This window comes from Haliotis rufescens, unplaced genomic scaffold (assembly GCF_023055435.1).
Source record: "Haliotis rufescens isolate VD_foot unplaced genomic scaffold, xgHalRufe1.0.p SCAF_6, whole genome shotgun sequence".
In the NCBI taxonomy this organism is placed as follows: Eukaryota; Metazoa; Mollusca; class Gastropoda; order Lepetellida; family Haliotidae; genus Haliotis; species Haliotis rufescens.
Genome location: NW_025964334.1, coordinates 29510768 through 29529787, shown reverse-complemented (window position 1 = coordinate 29529787; position 19020 = coordinate 29510768). Strand labels below are relative to the sequence as shown.

The following is a 19020-nucleotide window of genomic DNA, read 5'->3' as shown; positions in this document are numbered from 1 at the left end:
CCTCCTTAGTGCTCCCCCACCCTCCGATCCCCTTCCTCCAGCTCCCCGACTCTCCGATCCCCTCACTCCTGGCTCCCTACCTCGGTCCCCACCCTTCTGCCCCCTGACCCCCTCCCTCCTGTTCCCCTACCCTCACTGCCCCAAGCTCTTGCTCCCTCACCCAACCAGGACCCATCCTCCTGGTCCCTCAACCTCCGCCCCCTCCCTCACCCATCCGATCAGGCCCTCCAACTCCCTCGCCCTCATGTCCCATCCCACCTGCTACTCTTCCTTCAGTGCCCCCACCTCAGAGATCCCCTCCCTGTCCAACAATGTCCTCTCAGCTGAATTCCCTCCAGACTCCTTCCCTCCCGGAACTTGTTCAGTGTAGTGGAATTCCAGGTCAAGAGAGGGGGACCCCTCACCAGCAGCTGCCGAAGGAGATAAGATTGGACCTGATCTCTAATCCCCCATTTCCCAATCCCCTTGTTTATTCTAATTATGCCATTTCTCTCCCTTTGTTTGTTAGCATAATTTCCCCCTGTCCTGGGAGGTCCACCCGTGTTATTGAAGTATATTCACATCGACCCAGCTTTCACGTTGAAATAATAACATCATTGATTAATCTGATTACCTTCTCAACTTAACAAATGATCCCCATTTGAAATATGATGATGCCAGTTAAGTTGGATAGAAAATGAAGACACACAAAGAGAATCAATAAATAAACCAAGCTAGTTCACAAAACATACTCAACAATACTTCACCACTAATGTAAAACAACTTAGAACCTATGTCAAACAAAGAAACTTAATATTCATTAATGTATTATTTAATAGATCACACTTGCCTTACAACTATAAATATATATCATGGTAAAAGAAATCATACCACAAATGTTTTATTAAATTAATACATTTGATCTACTTATGTATTACTTATTCAAGATCCATCTTGAAATTAATTAAGCAGTGTTTTTTTTACACTTGAAGTTTGTCATAATTTCTAAAATTAAAAGAAATAAAAAGAGCAGTGGGAATTTTAAAATTTATTAGTTGTGAGTCATCCCAAATATGAATCTAACAGTTTATCATAAATTTACATATCTTTTATGATATGCTATGAAGCGATGATTTATGCTTAACGGAACTTGGGCCAGCCATGCTATCTCAATGGGTAGACAGCATGTTGCTCCAGAAAGAGTTTCAATTCAGACAGATGGTATGCCTCCTCTACTGAGAGCTACTTCTTGCAAGTTGCGTACTTACACACCAGAGAGCTTCTTTATATCATTAACTTATCTATTAATCGTCTAAATGTCTAACTGGTTGTCTGGACAAATGGAACATGTCAGATAGGAAGGCATCAATTTTTAAACTGGTGACTCAATTTTGCTTTGAAGTAGTTTGGAAGCAGAGTTGGGCCAAGTCCGCAGAATCTCCTACAGCTGGCTTGCATCATTTTGACAACACACCGACAATGACTCGCTTGTAAGCAAATTATTAACCAATTTTCTATGTAAATAGCAATGGAAACAGGCCGTGGAGAATGTCAAATAAGAGTTATTTGGTTTCAAAATGTCGTAATCTTATTGGCATCAATCATGAAGGGGAGTTCTCGAACAAACTCGGACAATTAGAGGCTAGACCTGTCTCAGCTGATAGTCGGGAGAAAATAGTTCTCACCAAACATAAAAACCTTAAATCCAACAATGGCCTATTACAACATCAAACATAAAAAGTATGTGTTTTGTTCCTTTTTCAGATATGTTGATATACAACTATATCAGATTTCAGTAAATACTCCCGACTTTATAAACAAGTGTAACTTATTTATTATTCTAGATGAATGGTAATTCAAGTTTTTCAGCTATGATTACAGAATTTGTTTTACTTTTCTTATTTATTAATAACTGCTTCACTTTAAAAAAGCAAAATAATCAAATACCCAAAACTGTTTTTCTTGTATAGTAATACGTCAAATAACAAATAACACAATTTGAAATTTCCAAGACAAGATTTTGCCCAAAAGCTAAAATGAAGTTTTAATGATCTAACTTCGCTTCTCCTTCAGCAGTTAATCGTCATGCAAGACTAGCAGCCAGTACTGCAGGTGGGTTGCATACACACAAGTCAATAAAGGCCTATCCATCCTGCCACCACCAGCCCTTGTAAATCACCAGCCAATGACATCATGTTTACTCAAGGTCAACTCCCAGGTTAACCAATTATGATTGGTTGAGGCAAGGTATGGCAACCTTTGACACCAGACCACACAAGTAAGGGGCAATTAGCGCAAATTAGGCCTGGCAGAAGCGTTGGAGGCATTTTCTTGGATTTAATAAGTAGTCGGAATCAGAGATTATCTTGATTAACCAGATAAAATGCATAGTTTCAACAAGCATTAACTTACTTTACACTCACCTTCCTGAGATATTAATTAGATTGTGAAGAAGGTTCAACAGTCTTGGGTAACCTCCCTGTGATTTAATGGCATGACCCAGCGTCCATGCTTGAGAGATGATTGATATAATGGCTTACAGTAGACATAAATATTTTCATGAATTTATGTTGGTTTTGTTTACTTTTGCCGCATTTAATTTACGACAAAACCAAAAGATCATGATGTTTCATAAATTCACAAGAATCTAAACAAATCTTTTACAAGTATCAAGATTCTGTTTCACAACAAGCATGCAGTGATATATCGCAAATACTATCTCAAATCAACATATCAGGCTTTACATATCACTGTTTCCTAAAATTAAGTTTACTTCTATCTCCTTACAATACATATATTTGGTTTAAATAGAGTGGCCTTAACTTAATTATCAATTCATTTATCAATAAATGACCTTCAGTCCCTCCAACTAAACCTGTATCCTATCTTTCAAGCGAGTCTCAAAACTCAAGGTACCTTCACAAGCTGTGGAAACTCGTGGCAGCTCCGGTCACCAGTCCATGTCTCCGACTACAGTGTAAGTACCTCACATCAAGGGAAGAACCCCGAAAATATCCATCAAGTGTAACACACGAAATGCATTAACACCCTCCTCAACAGACCACCACTCTGCACTGTTGTGAAGATGGTATGTGGTGATAGAATAAGCACGAAAACAAACGTCTTGCCCCATGCACAGCTCCTTGCAGGGTACAAAGCATCACTTGAGGCCCTCTCTCAAAGAGGCACTTTATGCTACCATAAACATTGCATCCAAATACTGTAAATGTTTAGATGGAGCCATTAGCGGTTGACACCTCACAGCCTCGATGTCATTCGAGACACATTTTCCCAATTCCTGAAAATTCAATTTTTTGCATTGGTGCGAGTGAGCTGTACGATGTTTTTATAGCCTGTGCATGCCGCTCTCGTTACCATATTGATGAAAGCTTAATTCTCAGGCTCCGCGACTTTATACCCGGACCACAGCCAGAGAAATCACAGCGGAGGTCGACAGCACCATCTTTGTTTTCATTCTTTGAGAGTATCACAGATTTCCGCACTGATTCATGAGCATAACTAAGCTCTGATCGGTGTGCTTGCCGTGCCAATCATGTCCGCGTTTATTTCCTATATTGGATACATTGCAAACTCAGGGCTCTTTCCTCGCGTCAGATGGACACGCAATACGTAGTTCTTCTCACCGTGAACATACATTGTTGTGAAAAATAACAACATATTTTCAAAAGGTTTTGTATTACACTGTAATTAAAGAAATTAAAACCCTTGTTCGCTTTTGTTCTTGTTGTTTCTAACAGGGAACACCTGGTTTGTTTAAGAGTTATTGTTTGAAAAAACAAAAAGGTTTCCAGATTAAATGGTTCTCATTTTTCCCTCGACACGTTTTTGGTGATTTCCATGCCAATAACTTCTTGTCTTTTTTTAATAGTTTTTACCATGTTGTAGAAACATGCAAATAATAAACTTGTTTCTTCTGAAAACCTGGAAGAATTACTTTCCTTATTACACTGTTGCCTCTTTATTTATAATCTCATTAAACATTTTAATATTGCCATCAAAATTATTCATAGAATCATAATCACACATAAAGCCCCCAAACACTTGGTAAAGGAAAATATTATCTGAGCTACCCACCGTCCTTTATACATTCAGCATAAGAGACGTTGAATATTTCAGAAACAATATTCGAACCTGAAACTCCCCAATGTATTCTTTGACCACCATCAAATAAGAGCTCCATTATAAAATCAGGATATAAAACAAACATTTTATTTTGAGAGCTTTTAGCACATAGGGATTTCGAGAGGAGGTAGCAGGCTACTTTAAAACAATCAACACCAAGCATTCCAGACATGGACGAGAAGATGGGACTATGAGGTGCTGAAACTACTTTCCTTACCACTAGCTGAAAATCTCATGTCTACTTCACTTGTCATATGGTAAAGACAGCCAAGATTTATTGTTAGGACACATACCCTCGACAATAAGAAATATGTGAAGCTCTTGAAGAATGTACATATATATAGTGGTTAAAATGGAACATGTTGCTATAATTCTTGCAAATGGTGGTACATAAGTATATTATGACAATTTGAAAATATTTGTGAACACATTTTGAAAGAAATGACACATCAATTTAGAGAAGTGTGAATTATTTTAACTTATTTTATGAAAAAATATCAACAGCAGTGAAAATAACTAGTTCTATGAGATATACAATAAATAAGTCATGAGAAAAAATGGTTTCAGCCTCGAAAAGTATAATAGCTATGAAGTTTATTCAAATGAAACTTTTATGAAGGCACAAAGACAATATTGCCATTTGTTATTCCACAGCAACCTACTTCTGTACTTCCAGAGACACTGGTACTGTTAAATTAGAAGTAAAATAATTCAACATTTAACTGTTAAAATTGGAACAAAGGCTACACTAAATACTCTATTCATACGAACAAAAAATGATTTTGTTTGAATATTCATTGAATCAGAATTTTATGGGAACTCTTGTATTCTGCAAAAACGTGTGGCCATTCAGTTTATTTAATAATGATTACAAGATACTATAATGACTAAAATCATAAAGTAAAAATGGGATGTTTGTGTTAATAGATAGAGCATATAAGGAAGAGAATTTATGGACGTCAACTTCTTTATTATGAGGAACGTGAATGAAGGAGTAAGCATATACTCCGAAACGTTGTGTTCCTCATAATAAAGAAGTTGACATCCATAAATTCTCTTCCTTATGTGTATCACTACTAAATGCCTTTCAAAGACTAGATAGAGCATAGTATATATATATTTAGATGAAATTCAAACTTAATTAATAATTGGGCTCATATGTTAACAGTGATTAACATAAGTGTATTTTAACACTCTCAACGTGCAGAGAACAGCTTGCTGGATTAATACATGTCCAAACCACCCCTTTACAAGCTTACATATTCTGGTATTGCAGACTCACATCTAAGAGTGTCTTACCTGTTGGCGAGGGGTCCATAGTTTCACTTTAATTTCTTTCCTTTAGGGAAAAGCTTCACCAATATTTGTACTCCTGTATTAGATTTTAAATGCTGCGTCAAATCTTCTACATAGAGTGTTTCCTCAAGGAATGAAATAACAGTTTTACAGTTTTTAAATTTGACACATATTACTTCAGAAAATGCTTAATTAAGCAATTCAAAAGATGAATTTATCAAATGTCCCATTTTCCAGACAATGTTCCATGTCCCATGTCTCCATACAGTTCCTGTCACAGTGTCCTCCGGACCAATATCACAATAACTGACCAGGTCCGCAAAGTAGCCCTTGTAATGTTACTGGCTTCATGAGGGAGGGTCCAAGCAGAAGGCTCCAAGGGGAGGGCTCACAAGTGAGCTGGGCCCACTCACACTAAAGTCACTGGCCTGTAGGATTACACAACCCTTCTGCATTCAGTGAAACCCACAGCGTCAATGCAAACCCCAGTTGCCTTCAATGAAACCCACACCTGCTCCTCCGTGATGACAAGACTTCAATGAAATCAGCCACTTTTGTGAAACCCCCAGTTGGCAAGACATCCGGTCTTCAATGAAACCCCAGCCTGTCCCCGCAGATGACAAGACTGTTCAACCAGCAATGAAAGCTCTGGCTTCAATGAAACCCCAGCCTGTACCCCCCAGATGACAAGAAGACATCCAGTGCCGTCTCCCCCATCATCTCCATCTGTTCTCCACCAGCTACAACTCAAGTCCCATGTTTACCCCTCTAATCACCTTCCCAATACATCAACATGCCACAGTGTCTACCCAATTACCGACCAATTAAGCAATCAGGAGACAAATTAAGTGGCCGACAGTTCTCTGTTTGCTGAAGCAAGTTCCGCTAATACACAGTATATCCAAAGTTTACGTGTATATCACCACACAGTCCACTGAGATACCGGCTTGATAGTGTTTGGACTAGAATATACTGCCTAAGTTTGACTTGTGAATGTTGGACTCAGGCCTGCTGTGGAGCCCTCCTTCTATAGGCTGCTTGGGGGGCTATCTCCACTCCTAAACAGACATTAACCCTTTAATTGACAAGCTTGCATCTACAGATAACCAGTGAGCTAACCTCCATCATCATCCATTAGGGCAATTAGACTCCAAGGCAGAACAGATTGGAGAGGTCACTTTTTCTGGATTTATTTTTTTTTCTGCTGGCAATCATGGAACTTTTTTTAACAGGTACATGGAAGTTCATGACATCTCCCGACGTACATGAACGCATTGCTAATAAAGTACCCCCAATCCAGACCAAGTGATGAAAAGGGAGGAAGACTTCTTAATTAAGGTGAAGGTATATGTGCACATAACACTGTCAATGGGTTCTTGTTCTGGAAACGTAAAGGAACAAAATGGAGACTTATAATAACCAGTGTTAGGCGTTAAAAAGCTATTGTTCAGTTGTTTGCTATATAAAAACACATCATCAAAGTAAAAAAAATATTCTGGGAGAAAAGGGAACCATTACGGAAAGCTCTGTATGATATGAGTAGGTTTGAACACTGTTCTTTCAGCAATATCCAACAATATCACAGCAGCGCACATCAGAAATCGGCTTCACAAAGTGGAATTGAACTAGGCCTTGGTGGGTTGAGCAAACACGTCAACCAGAAGGCTACTCCAGTGCTGTTTGACGTGATATCCTGCATATATCCTTGAAGTTGGTACACACCCAACACTCCCATTTCAACTGTGTAGCAGTAGTACTAAACAGCAGTTACCATTGTCCTGCCAAATTGATATGTCCATATATATATTGACATTAACTTGTCAGAAATACTAATAAAATGCTGTAGCTTGTTAGAGTGAGTTTGGTTTAACTCTAGTTTAACCAGCATTTTCTTCATATCAAGTGTGAAATCGGCATCATCATCATCATCATCATCATCATCATCATCATTATTATTCATATTAATGCAAGTCTGATTAATGAGAATGAACAACAAAGTAACCTACTTGTCTTTGACATTACCACTTGGTGAAACCCAGAAGCGCTGGTGTGGTGTTGATAGGACAAATCTGGATTCCAACCAATGATCAACGGATCCATAAATTGGTGCATATTTAGACCACTAACGAAACATGTTTGAATAAATACAAAACTATTAATCTGTCACAAGTAAAGTCACTTTCATCACACAAAGAATGAAGGATATATTGTACTATGATGTGTGTCATATTGCAACCTACATATAATATCAAGACTTACATATCAAAATACATAAATAAACATCATATCACACATAATCTGTATTGTTACAGTTGAATAGATTTTGAACAGCAATACCAGACCACGCTTGGTTAGTAAACAGCTTAGGTATATCAAAACAAAGAAAATTTGTATAGCTAAAATATATAGCTATATATATATATAATTTAGCATAAATCTGTTTGGGTCTGTTGGAAAAGATAAACTTGATTACTGATTATTTGATAACAACCACAAACATCTGAATAATGGTATCTGTTTATTCTTTAATCCATGAAAGAGTCAGGCAAATGAAAATAAATTCAAACTATTTGTATTTCATTTTCTTTTGGTTCTGGTTGGTCGAATCCTAAAGAGACAAAATTGAAACAGTGTGTCCTACAGATGACTTTGACAAGGAGTCATGATCGGAAGAGTTTAGATCTGACATCATACAAAGCAGTTCTGAGGATGCTACTACTACCACAGCCTGATCCCACACTGTAAACCCTCTACCTTACAGCTCATCCATAATAGCATGTCTACTGCACAGCATGTTTGAAATTCAACATGATACTGCTTTAGTTTTGTTATTTTCATATTTTGTTATAGTTTATCTATAATGTCTGAACTGTTTTTTCCCCGGCCCTTAGTTTATATAATGTCTGAACTGTTTTTCCCCCAGCGCTTAGTTTATATAATGTCTGAACTGTTTCCCCCCCCGGCCCTTAGTTTATATAATGTCTGAACTGTTTCCCCCCCGGCCCTTAGTTTATATAATGTCTGAACTGTTTCCCCCCCGGCCCTTAGTTTATATAATGTCTGAACTGTTTCCCCCCCGGCCCTTAGTTTATATAATGTCTGAACTGTTTCCCCCCCGGCCCTTAGTTTATATAATGTCTGAACTGCTTTCACCCAGCAATAAGTGGGTGTGCATGTACGTATATCATCCATCCATCAATCAGCATTGCGATAGTTTATAAACTTAGCCAACGAACTATCAGTGATTAATGAAAATAATATTCATCATCATACATATGGATTAGATTTCAAACAACCGAAGCAACTGGAAATTGAAACTTTCAGATATAAGACTCTCCAAATCACCCATCAGAAACCAGCGTTATTACAAGAAGTCCTTGACACCCTCAGATTAAATTTGATTAAAACAGTCATGTTACCAACACTCTCTATGTAACGTGTTGCACCAATTCTAATATTTCAGGATCAAAGATTTCATTTATTTTAGATTATGTACATAATTCATTGTGATAGATCATTTATTAATGGGAACATATGTGTTTGATAATTCCAGGATTAGCTGTTCGAGACAGGATAAGACCTGAACATTGATTTGTCAGAAATAATCAAAATATGAACACGTCAACCCTAAAATGGATGGCTTCTTGTTGATAGAATATTAAGGAAATTGAGCCTGCCAATTACACCAAATTAATTTAATCAAGACCTAATCAATCACTGTATTTACTTCCTATGTCAAAGATGCAATATCAATATCATTTAATTGTGCACCAAATACAATACAAAATCTGCACCGAAATGAATCAGCCACATATCCTAAAAGTTTCTACCATTTCACAAAGTTTTTGTCATTTCACAAAGTCAAGCCTGAAACATTCATATAGGTATAGCAGACTTCATAATTACCTTGCTCACAAATTCGGAATATACTCCAATGAAACTTCACTTATTACTTCGAATGATTTCAAACTGACAAGTCTATTACAAGCATGAATTCACCAACAGCAACGTAATGCACGGCATGATGATGAAGACAGAGTCCTTGCCAAAATGGATTCAAGAGTGGTATAAGAAAGTCCAAGTGAGAAACGTAACGCACTATAGAACCGTTAGACACTTACCCATTTCGTCTGTATATCTGTGCAGTATAAACAATATGAGCCTCTCTCGCTAACATACACACTGCTCTCAATGTCCTATACTGACGTGCATCAATTAACGAGAATCGTGTTTTTGTTCCAGTCGAATCAATATCTTTCTCCATACCAGGGTGCAAAACAGTAGGGTGAAATTTTCGGGCTTAAAAGCCTTTAATGACTTGGAGTGTCAATAGACCCTAACTGGTTTTCTCTGTTCAAGAGGAGAGATATAATGCGTGTTAAGAGTAAAAGCCTGTCCCACCGTTTCTGCTTCCTCGCTGTAAGTGGCGATACAAACTTGTGTGTCCCTAAACATGGCAAGATTGTACATAGGAAATTACAGCACTACAGTGCAGGCTAATTAAAGACACGTCTCAGCATAGAGGACAGCCGAGCTGAAACACAGAACCGCTTTTAATTGCTGGCTCCAGTGGACACATATCCATAGAGAGACTCTAATTCCTTCTTTCCTCTCCAAATTAAGGAATCTGACGTGACAGGATTTTGCAATTTCCAAACGAAAAAGAATGGCTTTGATCAAGGGGTTGAGACCCCTCACACTCCATTTCAACTATATCCACCATTTTTCAATTTCCTGTAAACCATAACTTCATTTTCGTTCATTTCATAAAAACAGACAGCTGGCAGTATCGAGTGAGGAGAAAGCATACAAGACCACTTAACAATGATAACCTATGCAGAACAAGCATTATCCAAAGAGAGGCTCTAAAGCATCAAGCATGTCTCGATGAAATATCAGATTCTCCACTAATTAGCCCGAAAGTGACAATGTCAAAAAATCTATACATAACAGAGAAGATGCATTCATTAAAGCAACACTGTCATTTATATCAATAACGGGCTCCTGTTTGTAACAGAAAAGTCGCTTCTCTCCTAGAGATAATTGGAGTCTGTGTGTAAAGCCTAATATTTGTACCACTACACTGAAAACAGCCAGATTTAAGGACATGAAACCATCTAATTTGGAAAGTCAATTATGTGTTTTTTTACTAAAGCTTTGAGGATTAAAAGACAACTAACTGCTATGATTTAGCAGTTTATGACATTATCAATTTAAATAACCACAGGAGATAGTTAAGAAAATATTTTAAATATATTTGTTTCCAGTGATATAGGAAATGAGATGAGAAGAACAATTCTCTGCCAGCAGACCCCTGCAGATATTTGAACACTTCCACATTTTGGACAAAAAATTCAGAATTAGTGTTGGCATTTCAAAGTTTCTATGAGCAGTATCGTTAAAATTTGCCAAATTATTTTCTATCAATTGATTTTCTTTGACTGTAGGTTTTATACCACCACTCTTCAATAATAAAGAAACCCAACTTCAAAGACAAAACTCTAACTTGCTTTTCAGGAAGTCCTCTTTAACAGAAAATAATTATGAAATTAGGTAAATTTGTTCTTGTATCAGAAAAGGGAAACTCAAGGCCCTATAATGAAGCAAATTTGCTGCTTTTAAGTCCCAAATCAATAGTTCTTTCTACCATTAACAATATAAAAGGCTTTACTTCAGTGTAAACAGTTGCTTAATGATGGCCTGCCCAAACAGACTGATTTATTGCTTTGGAAGACTCGAGTCAATCTTTTTAATTTATATTCAAATCAAACGAAATTCTATTGATACAATCATAATTGTGTGTACATAATGGAAAAAGTGTATATATTGACCAGTTGTCATGTCGATCCAATCTTTGCCTGTCACCAGGGCTCAATAATTCATTGATTCTATGTGTTCTTTTCTAATCTCACGAATCAGTGTATCAGTGTATATATAGACAACACAAGTCTCCACATATCCTCATCTTCCACCCACCTACCTTACATTCCATCCGTTTGTTGTACATATATCCACACAGAAATGCTGCCATCTGATCATCCTTCTGTCTCTTCACCCATCTGTCTAACCATCAGGCCATCCATTCAACCCATCAATTTAACCATCATCTAACTATCCATTCATTCAACATCTGTCAACCCATCCATTTAACCATCATCTAACTATCCATTCATTCAACATCTGTCAACTCATCCATTTAACCATCATCTATCCATTTATTCAATCATCTGTCAACCCACCCATTTAACCATTATCTAACTATCCATCCATTCAACCATTGATCAACATCAACCCATCCATCTCTCACTCAACCATCTATCTAACATCAACCCATCCATTCAACCATCCATACATCCATCTATCCCACATGATAGCACACAAGAGAGGTTGCATGTGTTGTTGCTCTAATAGCTGATCATCCAGGCTAACAAGAAGAAAAATATGAAAAATTCATCTCATAAAAACTTTCTCCCTTATGATGATTTGTTAAATATATATTATCTAGACTTGCCTATTTTAATCATCTGACCTGTGATGACCTGTGTAGATCTGGGTAAGAGGCGACTAACAGGATCAGGTGGTCAGGCTCGCTGACTTGGTTGATGCATGTCATTGTATCCCAATTGCGTAGATCGATGCTCATGATGTCAATCACTGGATTGTCTTGTCCAGAATCGATTATTTACAGACCGCCGTCATAACAAACAAACAAACAAACAAACTGACCTGAGATAACTAGGATATGCGATTGCAGCCTTCACATTTGGTGGGCAGGACTATTCCTATCAAGTGATTGATCACACAGTACTGACTACACAAAGTAGCCATTGTGGCCAGACAATACCCCTGTGGGAATCCCATGTTAGAATACATCCCTATCAACTTATGCTTCTTGTATAAGGTGACTACATAAGTCACGTGGACAGGCTCTGTGACTTGGCTTATTGTGTGCAATAACACCTTGACAGCATGGTCATTTTCTCATAATATTAATCACTGGTTTGTCTGGTGAACACTTAATTATTTACAGGACGCCTTCATACAGCTGGATTATTGCTGAGCGTGGCATAAACAAACAATTAACAAAATATTCCCCATTCTTGTAGCCCTTAAAGGGAGACTATGCTCCATGATCTGGTGCCAATGTTTGGTCATGGTCTTGATGATATAATTTGTGATTTGTGTCAAAACGAGACATTGTATACATTGTATGTGTATAATTTGGGTACTAGCGCTATAAACATCATCAAATTTCAGTTTAGAGATGAAAGAATAAGGTTTTGGAATGACCACATTCAAATGGCTAGGACTGCCCACTGCCTAGTCTAGTCTCCCTTTAAAACAATCCCGACTAGCACAAGCCTCTTACAAAAGTATGCAAAGTTCCTTACAACACAAATGTGCACAGACAGCACCTTCAAAGATTAGAAAACCTATGTGATGGAGCTTACACCAACCGTACACCAATGAGATAGACTTCATACTCACTTTAGCTGTGTGATAACCTGAATACTGAAGACACACTGGAGATTTCAGATCTGAGATGTGTCCATGTGCAGTTGCAGCACCACAGAGGGGTGTACATCATGTAGCTGCCGATGAGGCACACAAAGACCTGACAGCCCCGTCTGATTAGCGGAGGCTGTATAAAGAGTAGATCCAGGTACGATAATTTGCTACTTGGCTCCTTGTTGAATCAGTGACTAACTTTGGAGAAGATTACCCTCTTATTGGACCAACTCAATCAGGGGGCTCGTTTGATTTTAATTACCTCCCTTGCATTATGTCAGTGTATAATTAGGCAAGGCTTTGTTAAATTAATGAAAGCTCATTTCGTTGTGATTAGTCTGATGAGACTGTAATTAGAATGAATGAGAATTTAATAATTAATAATTGATAATTTTAATTACTCTGTGCAAGAGCAAAGCCCCATCCAACACTAAAACCAGCAGCTTCATGCATACTTGATATACATAGGTCCATAGTCATTCAACATACTTAGTGAACAATTTAAAATCTTAAAGACACCACTATCTGTGATTAAGGCCAAAGTAATGTATGCTACAGTATTCTATGCCAATTAATTTGAGTGGATACTGGTATTTGTAAAATGCATAGCACAGATTCTGATGCAAGATTTCCTCAGTACATTGTAATTAAGTAGGGATTTTCAAACATTCAGTTCAAAAGTTCATGTAGTAAACCTGTTCACATGAGACTGGGTTTTGATGGAAGACTAATTAGGTACCAAATGTCTGAGTGCTGCTTAAGGTTGTTGAGGCTACATTCTTCATGAGGTCACATTGTTCGTGCAGCCACATTGTTCATGAGGCCACATTGTTCATGAGGTCTCACTGGTCATGCGGTTATATTGTTCATGAGGCCACATTGTTCATGAGGTCTCACTGGTCATGCGGTTATATTGTTCATGAGGCCACATTGTTCATGAGGTCTCACTGGTCATGCGGTCACATTGTTTGTGAGGTCATATTGTTTGTGATGCCACATTGTTCATGATGCCACATTATTCATGATGCCACATTGTTCATGAAATCACATTGTTAATGAGATCACATTGCTGGTGAGGTAATATTGTTCATGAGGCCACAATGTTCATGATGCCACATTATTCACGATGCAACATTGTTCATGAGATGAACATCAATAGATTTGGTGAGATATAGATTGTGTACCATGATATATGCAGTATGACTTGTTTCAAAGTTAAATCCAAAGTGTGACTTGTCTCGGGAGATTAAAGGCATTGACCACTTTGTCAAACCCATGTCAGACCAAGGACAAATTTGAAATTAGAGCCCAAAACCAGCAGATCCTGGTACCCAAGGGAAGCAACTCTGCACATCTCCTGTTACTATCCGCCACACAGACCAGACCCTAGTCTGCTGATCCATCAACTGAATGCCAATGCCAGCTTCTACAATACATCAGCAGCAATCTTCAAATAAAACCTCGTAAAACCTAATAAAACTATCAGCCAATTCAAAACCTGTACGATAAAATGTTCCAAATCAATTGACCTTTATTCTCCAGAAAGACTTGTAGCAAGTCTATAGCCGGAATCCCCATTGTTCCATTAGCCCACTGCTACACTGCATTAGCAGGGCCATATAACAGCATATATCACCAACATGCTTTAACATGAGCTTCATAAAAACATCCTACATGTCCATCAACTACTTCAAACTGATTGATGAATACACAATTTCAAGACGTAAAAGAAACCGCAAGTATGTTAGCGTGTAGCGAGTTGAATTAGTTGGGATGTCCCCTGGCTTATTTACACACAGAACAAAAAGCTCAGCTGTACTTAGGAGTGGAGGACCAATAAAGGAAATGTAGAAACACAATAAATTAAACTTGAAAGTTTGCTTGATATAATTATTGAAAGAAAATGTTTAAAACTTCAAGGGTATTGGTTGATTAAAACACAAGGAAGAAATGAGGTAATTGTTGAGTCACTGATGGTGTCACCTTGCCGCTGCTGATAAACAACTTATACTACAAGATTAAAGCAAGAACTGCTTGCTAAATTATCGCTTAATTCCATGTGAAAAACACATGATGAGAGGTTTAAAATTAAATTGATTTGTTTACTTATCTGCATGAGAAACAAGCTCTTGAAGTGGCACCAAACAAGGCTACTTGTCAAATTATGAGCAAAAACTACTTCTAAAGAAATTTGCTTTAAAGAATGCACTTCATAGTATATTCTTGACGAGTAGTTCTTCTGTCAACATATTTAATGATGATAATTCTTGTTGTTTGACATTCAACAATGGTTGGTTAAGTCAAATGGCAGTTTCAATATACATTAACAATAACGTTCACATACCAAAATGGTATACGTCAATACACTACACTACACAGCTGATGGATGTGCTACACAGTTATATATATATATGTTTTGATATATAATTTTGTTTTTTGTATGTGTCTACAGGAATGTAAATTATGTATGTCTGCATATATGTATATATGAATCATAATGTCTTGTCTTTTAAAATTGCATCTGTCCCGTAATGGAACGTTTCTGCAATAAATATTATCTTATCTTATATGTACAGCAAAACCTAACAAACATTCATTTCTTGTAATGGGATTTTAGAAAATGTTAATTACCCATTTATTTAATGCAGCCTTTTGAACTAATGCCTCTTTCCAATGTACCACACCCATGTTGCAGAGGAACACATTGCTTATTGAGAGAAAATTCAGAACAGCTCCACTCCCCACCCACAGATTCAGTCCTCTCCCTACCCCTCTTCCCACCCCACCCATACATTCAATACACCCCACCCATACATTCAATACACCCCACCCATACATTCAATACACCCCACCCATACATTAAATACTCCCCATCCACACATTTAATACACCCCACCCATACATTCAATACACCCCACCCATACATTCAATACACCCCACCCATACATTCAATACACCCCACCCATACATTCAATACACCCCACCCATACATTAAATACTCCCCATCCACACATTTAATACTCCCCACCCATACATTCAATACACCCCACCCATACATTCAATACACCCCACCCATACATTCAATACACACATCCACACATTCAATACACCCCACCCATACATTCAATACTCCCCACCCATACATTCAATACACCCATCCACACATTCAATACACCCCACCCATACATTCAATACACCCATCCACACATTCAATACACCCCACCCATACAATCAATACTCCCCACCCATACATTCAATACTCCATAACCCACCCATACATTTAAAAATCCCCACCCATACATTTAAAAATCCCCACCCATACATTTAAAAATCCCCACCAATACATTTAAAAATCTCAACCAATACATTCAATACTCCCTACCCATACATTCAATACTCCCCACCAAAACACCCTCTTCTCCCCCACAAATGGGACCACCACCAAACAACAACAATCCCCCCCCCACACACACACACCTCACCCTCATCGTGTTCATTATCTGCCTCTGCCTCTTCCCTCCTCTCCATTACCTCTAGGAAAAACCTAGCAATACAATTAACTTCACCGAAAGGTTGCCAAAGTCACAAACAAGTGCTTGAAAGTCACTCCCAAGCAGACACAACATAACACAAACACAACACAGCATACACAAGCAGCACCTACCTGTCACTCCACTGTTGTCCAGTCTCAGCACTTCCTCACCAGTCAGCTTGCTTTGTGGGGACAGTTTTCCGTTCATATTGCAAATGGGATCTGTAACATGGGGAAACAGAACCACCATACATTACAAGCCATTTCAATTTTTAAGAATCTTGTCAGCATCATTATTTGACACACTGGCAAGCAAGAGTGAGACCATGACTGTTTCAACTCAAGAAGGACCTGGGACCTTGCATAAACACATCGCCACTTAAAGCTGGCTAGGGTGTAGATATGCCACTGTAATCATAGCAAACCACTAAATGTACTTCAATTACATTGTAGCCATACAGCTAAATGCACCTCTATTAGCAATGTGGCCTACAGACATATAATACAGGATTGGGTTTCGCCAATCTCAAGTCATGGGCGCTCTCAGGCCTTTTAGCCAATAAATCCTGCACCCACTAGAGAGAAAGAGAGTGGTTCACTTCACTACAGTGTAACAGGCACTTGATGCCATCTATTCATGGTCAGGGCGAGGCTTTGTGATACATGGGCCCTGAACAGGCATATGATAGACATTCAATACTGGTACCACTTTATAACATTAGAGATAGAAAGACAATAGACACTATGAACGAGTTCTCCTTTGTCAGTATGTGACGCCCTTTTACGGTCATCATCAATTAATGAATATTGGTGATTTTTCAGGGCAAAACTTTGAGAAATACTCTCACTACCCTAATGATAGACTAACATCTAGTCTCTGAAATGAACATATGATACAGAAAAAAAACAGTTGTTAAATTTTCTTAATAAAAATTTAATAAAAAGGAGCCCAGAGACTCTCTGCAGTAATCTAGACTTGCCAAACATTATAGACTTGCATGGGCTGTATTTGATACATTTGTATCAGGGTTTGTAAGACAGACTACCCTAATGATTAGGATAATTGATATTAAAACTATGCCTAGTAAAGTGTGTTTCTCAGCACATGGATATCAAAACTGGTTCTCTTTGTAGTAACAATGAAGACAGAGCTGACTTACAGATTTCAACTTCATTATTTCAAAGTGACATTTCCATACACGAGTGAAACTATCCAGCACACTTGCTTGATAAAGATAACAGTACCTGTAGGGAAACATGTCACAGAAATAATAAGGAAGTTGAAATCCTAAAGTAAACTCTCTCTCTCCTTGTAGATTGACAGTATTATCCCCTAATCATATTTAGGTTAAAAAACAGGTGAAATTGATACTGAAAGTGTATGTTTCCTTATCCACATCTGAGTAAGATGAACAAGGAAATATAAAAGTTGAAATGAGGTTGAACTAACCATAGCCCAAACACCAATACTTTAAAATAAATATAAATTGGATGGTATCACTTGATATCTGTGGCATGAAAAACATAAGATTTTATCAATTCTTTATTTGATGAGATAAGTGGAATACTATCCATGTCTATAATACTGTCTTGGGGTGAAATTCAAGATCGTTTCACATATATAGCGACCTGTGTCTGTTTGTGTGTCTGCTTGTACTAGTGAGTGAGTTTGATTTTACGCCACTTTTAGCAATGTTCCAGCAGCATCACGGCGGGAGACACCAGAAATGGGCTTCACACATTGTACCCATGTCGGGAATCGAACCCGGGTCTTCGGCGTGACGAGCGAACGCTTTAACCACTAGGCTACCCGACCGCCCCGCTTGTACTAGTTTGGACTAGCTTGTACATGCCGCAGTTTAACATGGATATACCTACTCTGACAAGTTTTACTGAATCTGAGCCAACCAGTATTATTTTATTGTGTAATGCCGATGGTCAGGAAGATAACAAGTACCATCTTTTAACGTCTTTCGCTAAACACGGCCAGGGTATCAAACCACTGACCTGCTCACCAGACAGATACGCTATCCACTTGACCACAGAGGCGGTCCATATCAATAGTCTCCGATGCATTATCATCAAAGTCTATGTATAATGTATACATTGTCATATATCTTCACATATGACTGAAGAAAATAATGATCACATGCCACAATAGCTATAAGCAGTTCTGTAATATTTCACCTGGTTCAATCCATGAAGATTACGACATAACACTGACAACTTCTTGGTAACCAAACAAATATACTACCTTTCTCAAGTAGTTTCCTGTGAGGATAAAAGCTTTTGTCTTTGATGTTAATGTCCTTCCATTTGAGCAGGCTCAAGAATATTCAGCAGTGAGAGACAAGTACTGAACTGCATTTGCTTCTCTGCGATGTATATAGCTTTCAACCCAAGAAACATCAAACTAGAGAATTAGATTGCCGAGAAATTAAATATTAATTATATGCGGACATTATACGGTGGTTTGTCAATTAACTTAGTCTAACTGGTGGTTTCTCATTACGAGCATTAAGTGTTCTGGCCAAAGATATGCTCTCTCCATTAAAAAAGGC

General features: G+C 38.0%; 1 protein-coding gene across 9 annotated transcripts in view; it reads right to left on the bottom strand.

Annotated features, from left to right (window-relative positions):
* The window catches only part of LOC124141045 (LIM domain only protein 3-like), a 177802-nt gene that overhangs the window by 13824 nt on the left and 144958 nt on the right, over positions 1-19020 (bottom strand). For all 9 annotated transcript variants that reach the window (XM_046508919.2, XM_046508913.2, XM_046508920.2 and 6 more), the window contains one exon: positions 16592-16681. In XM_046508919.2, coding sequence (XP_046364875.1) covers positions 16592-16681 — 90 coding nt within the window. The remainder of the gene's footprint in view (positions 1-16591; positions 16682-19020) is intronic.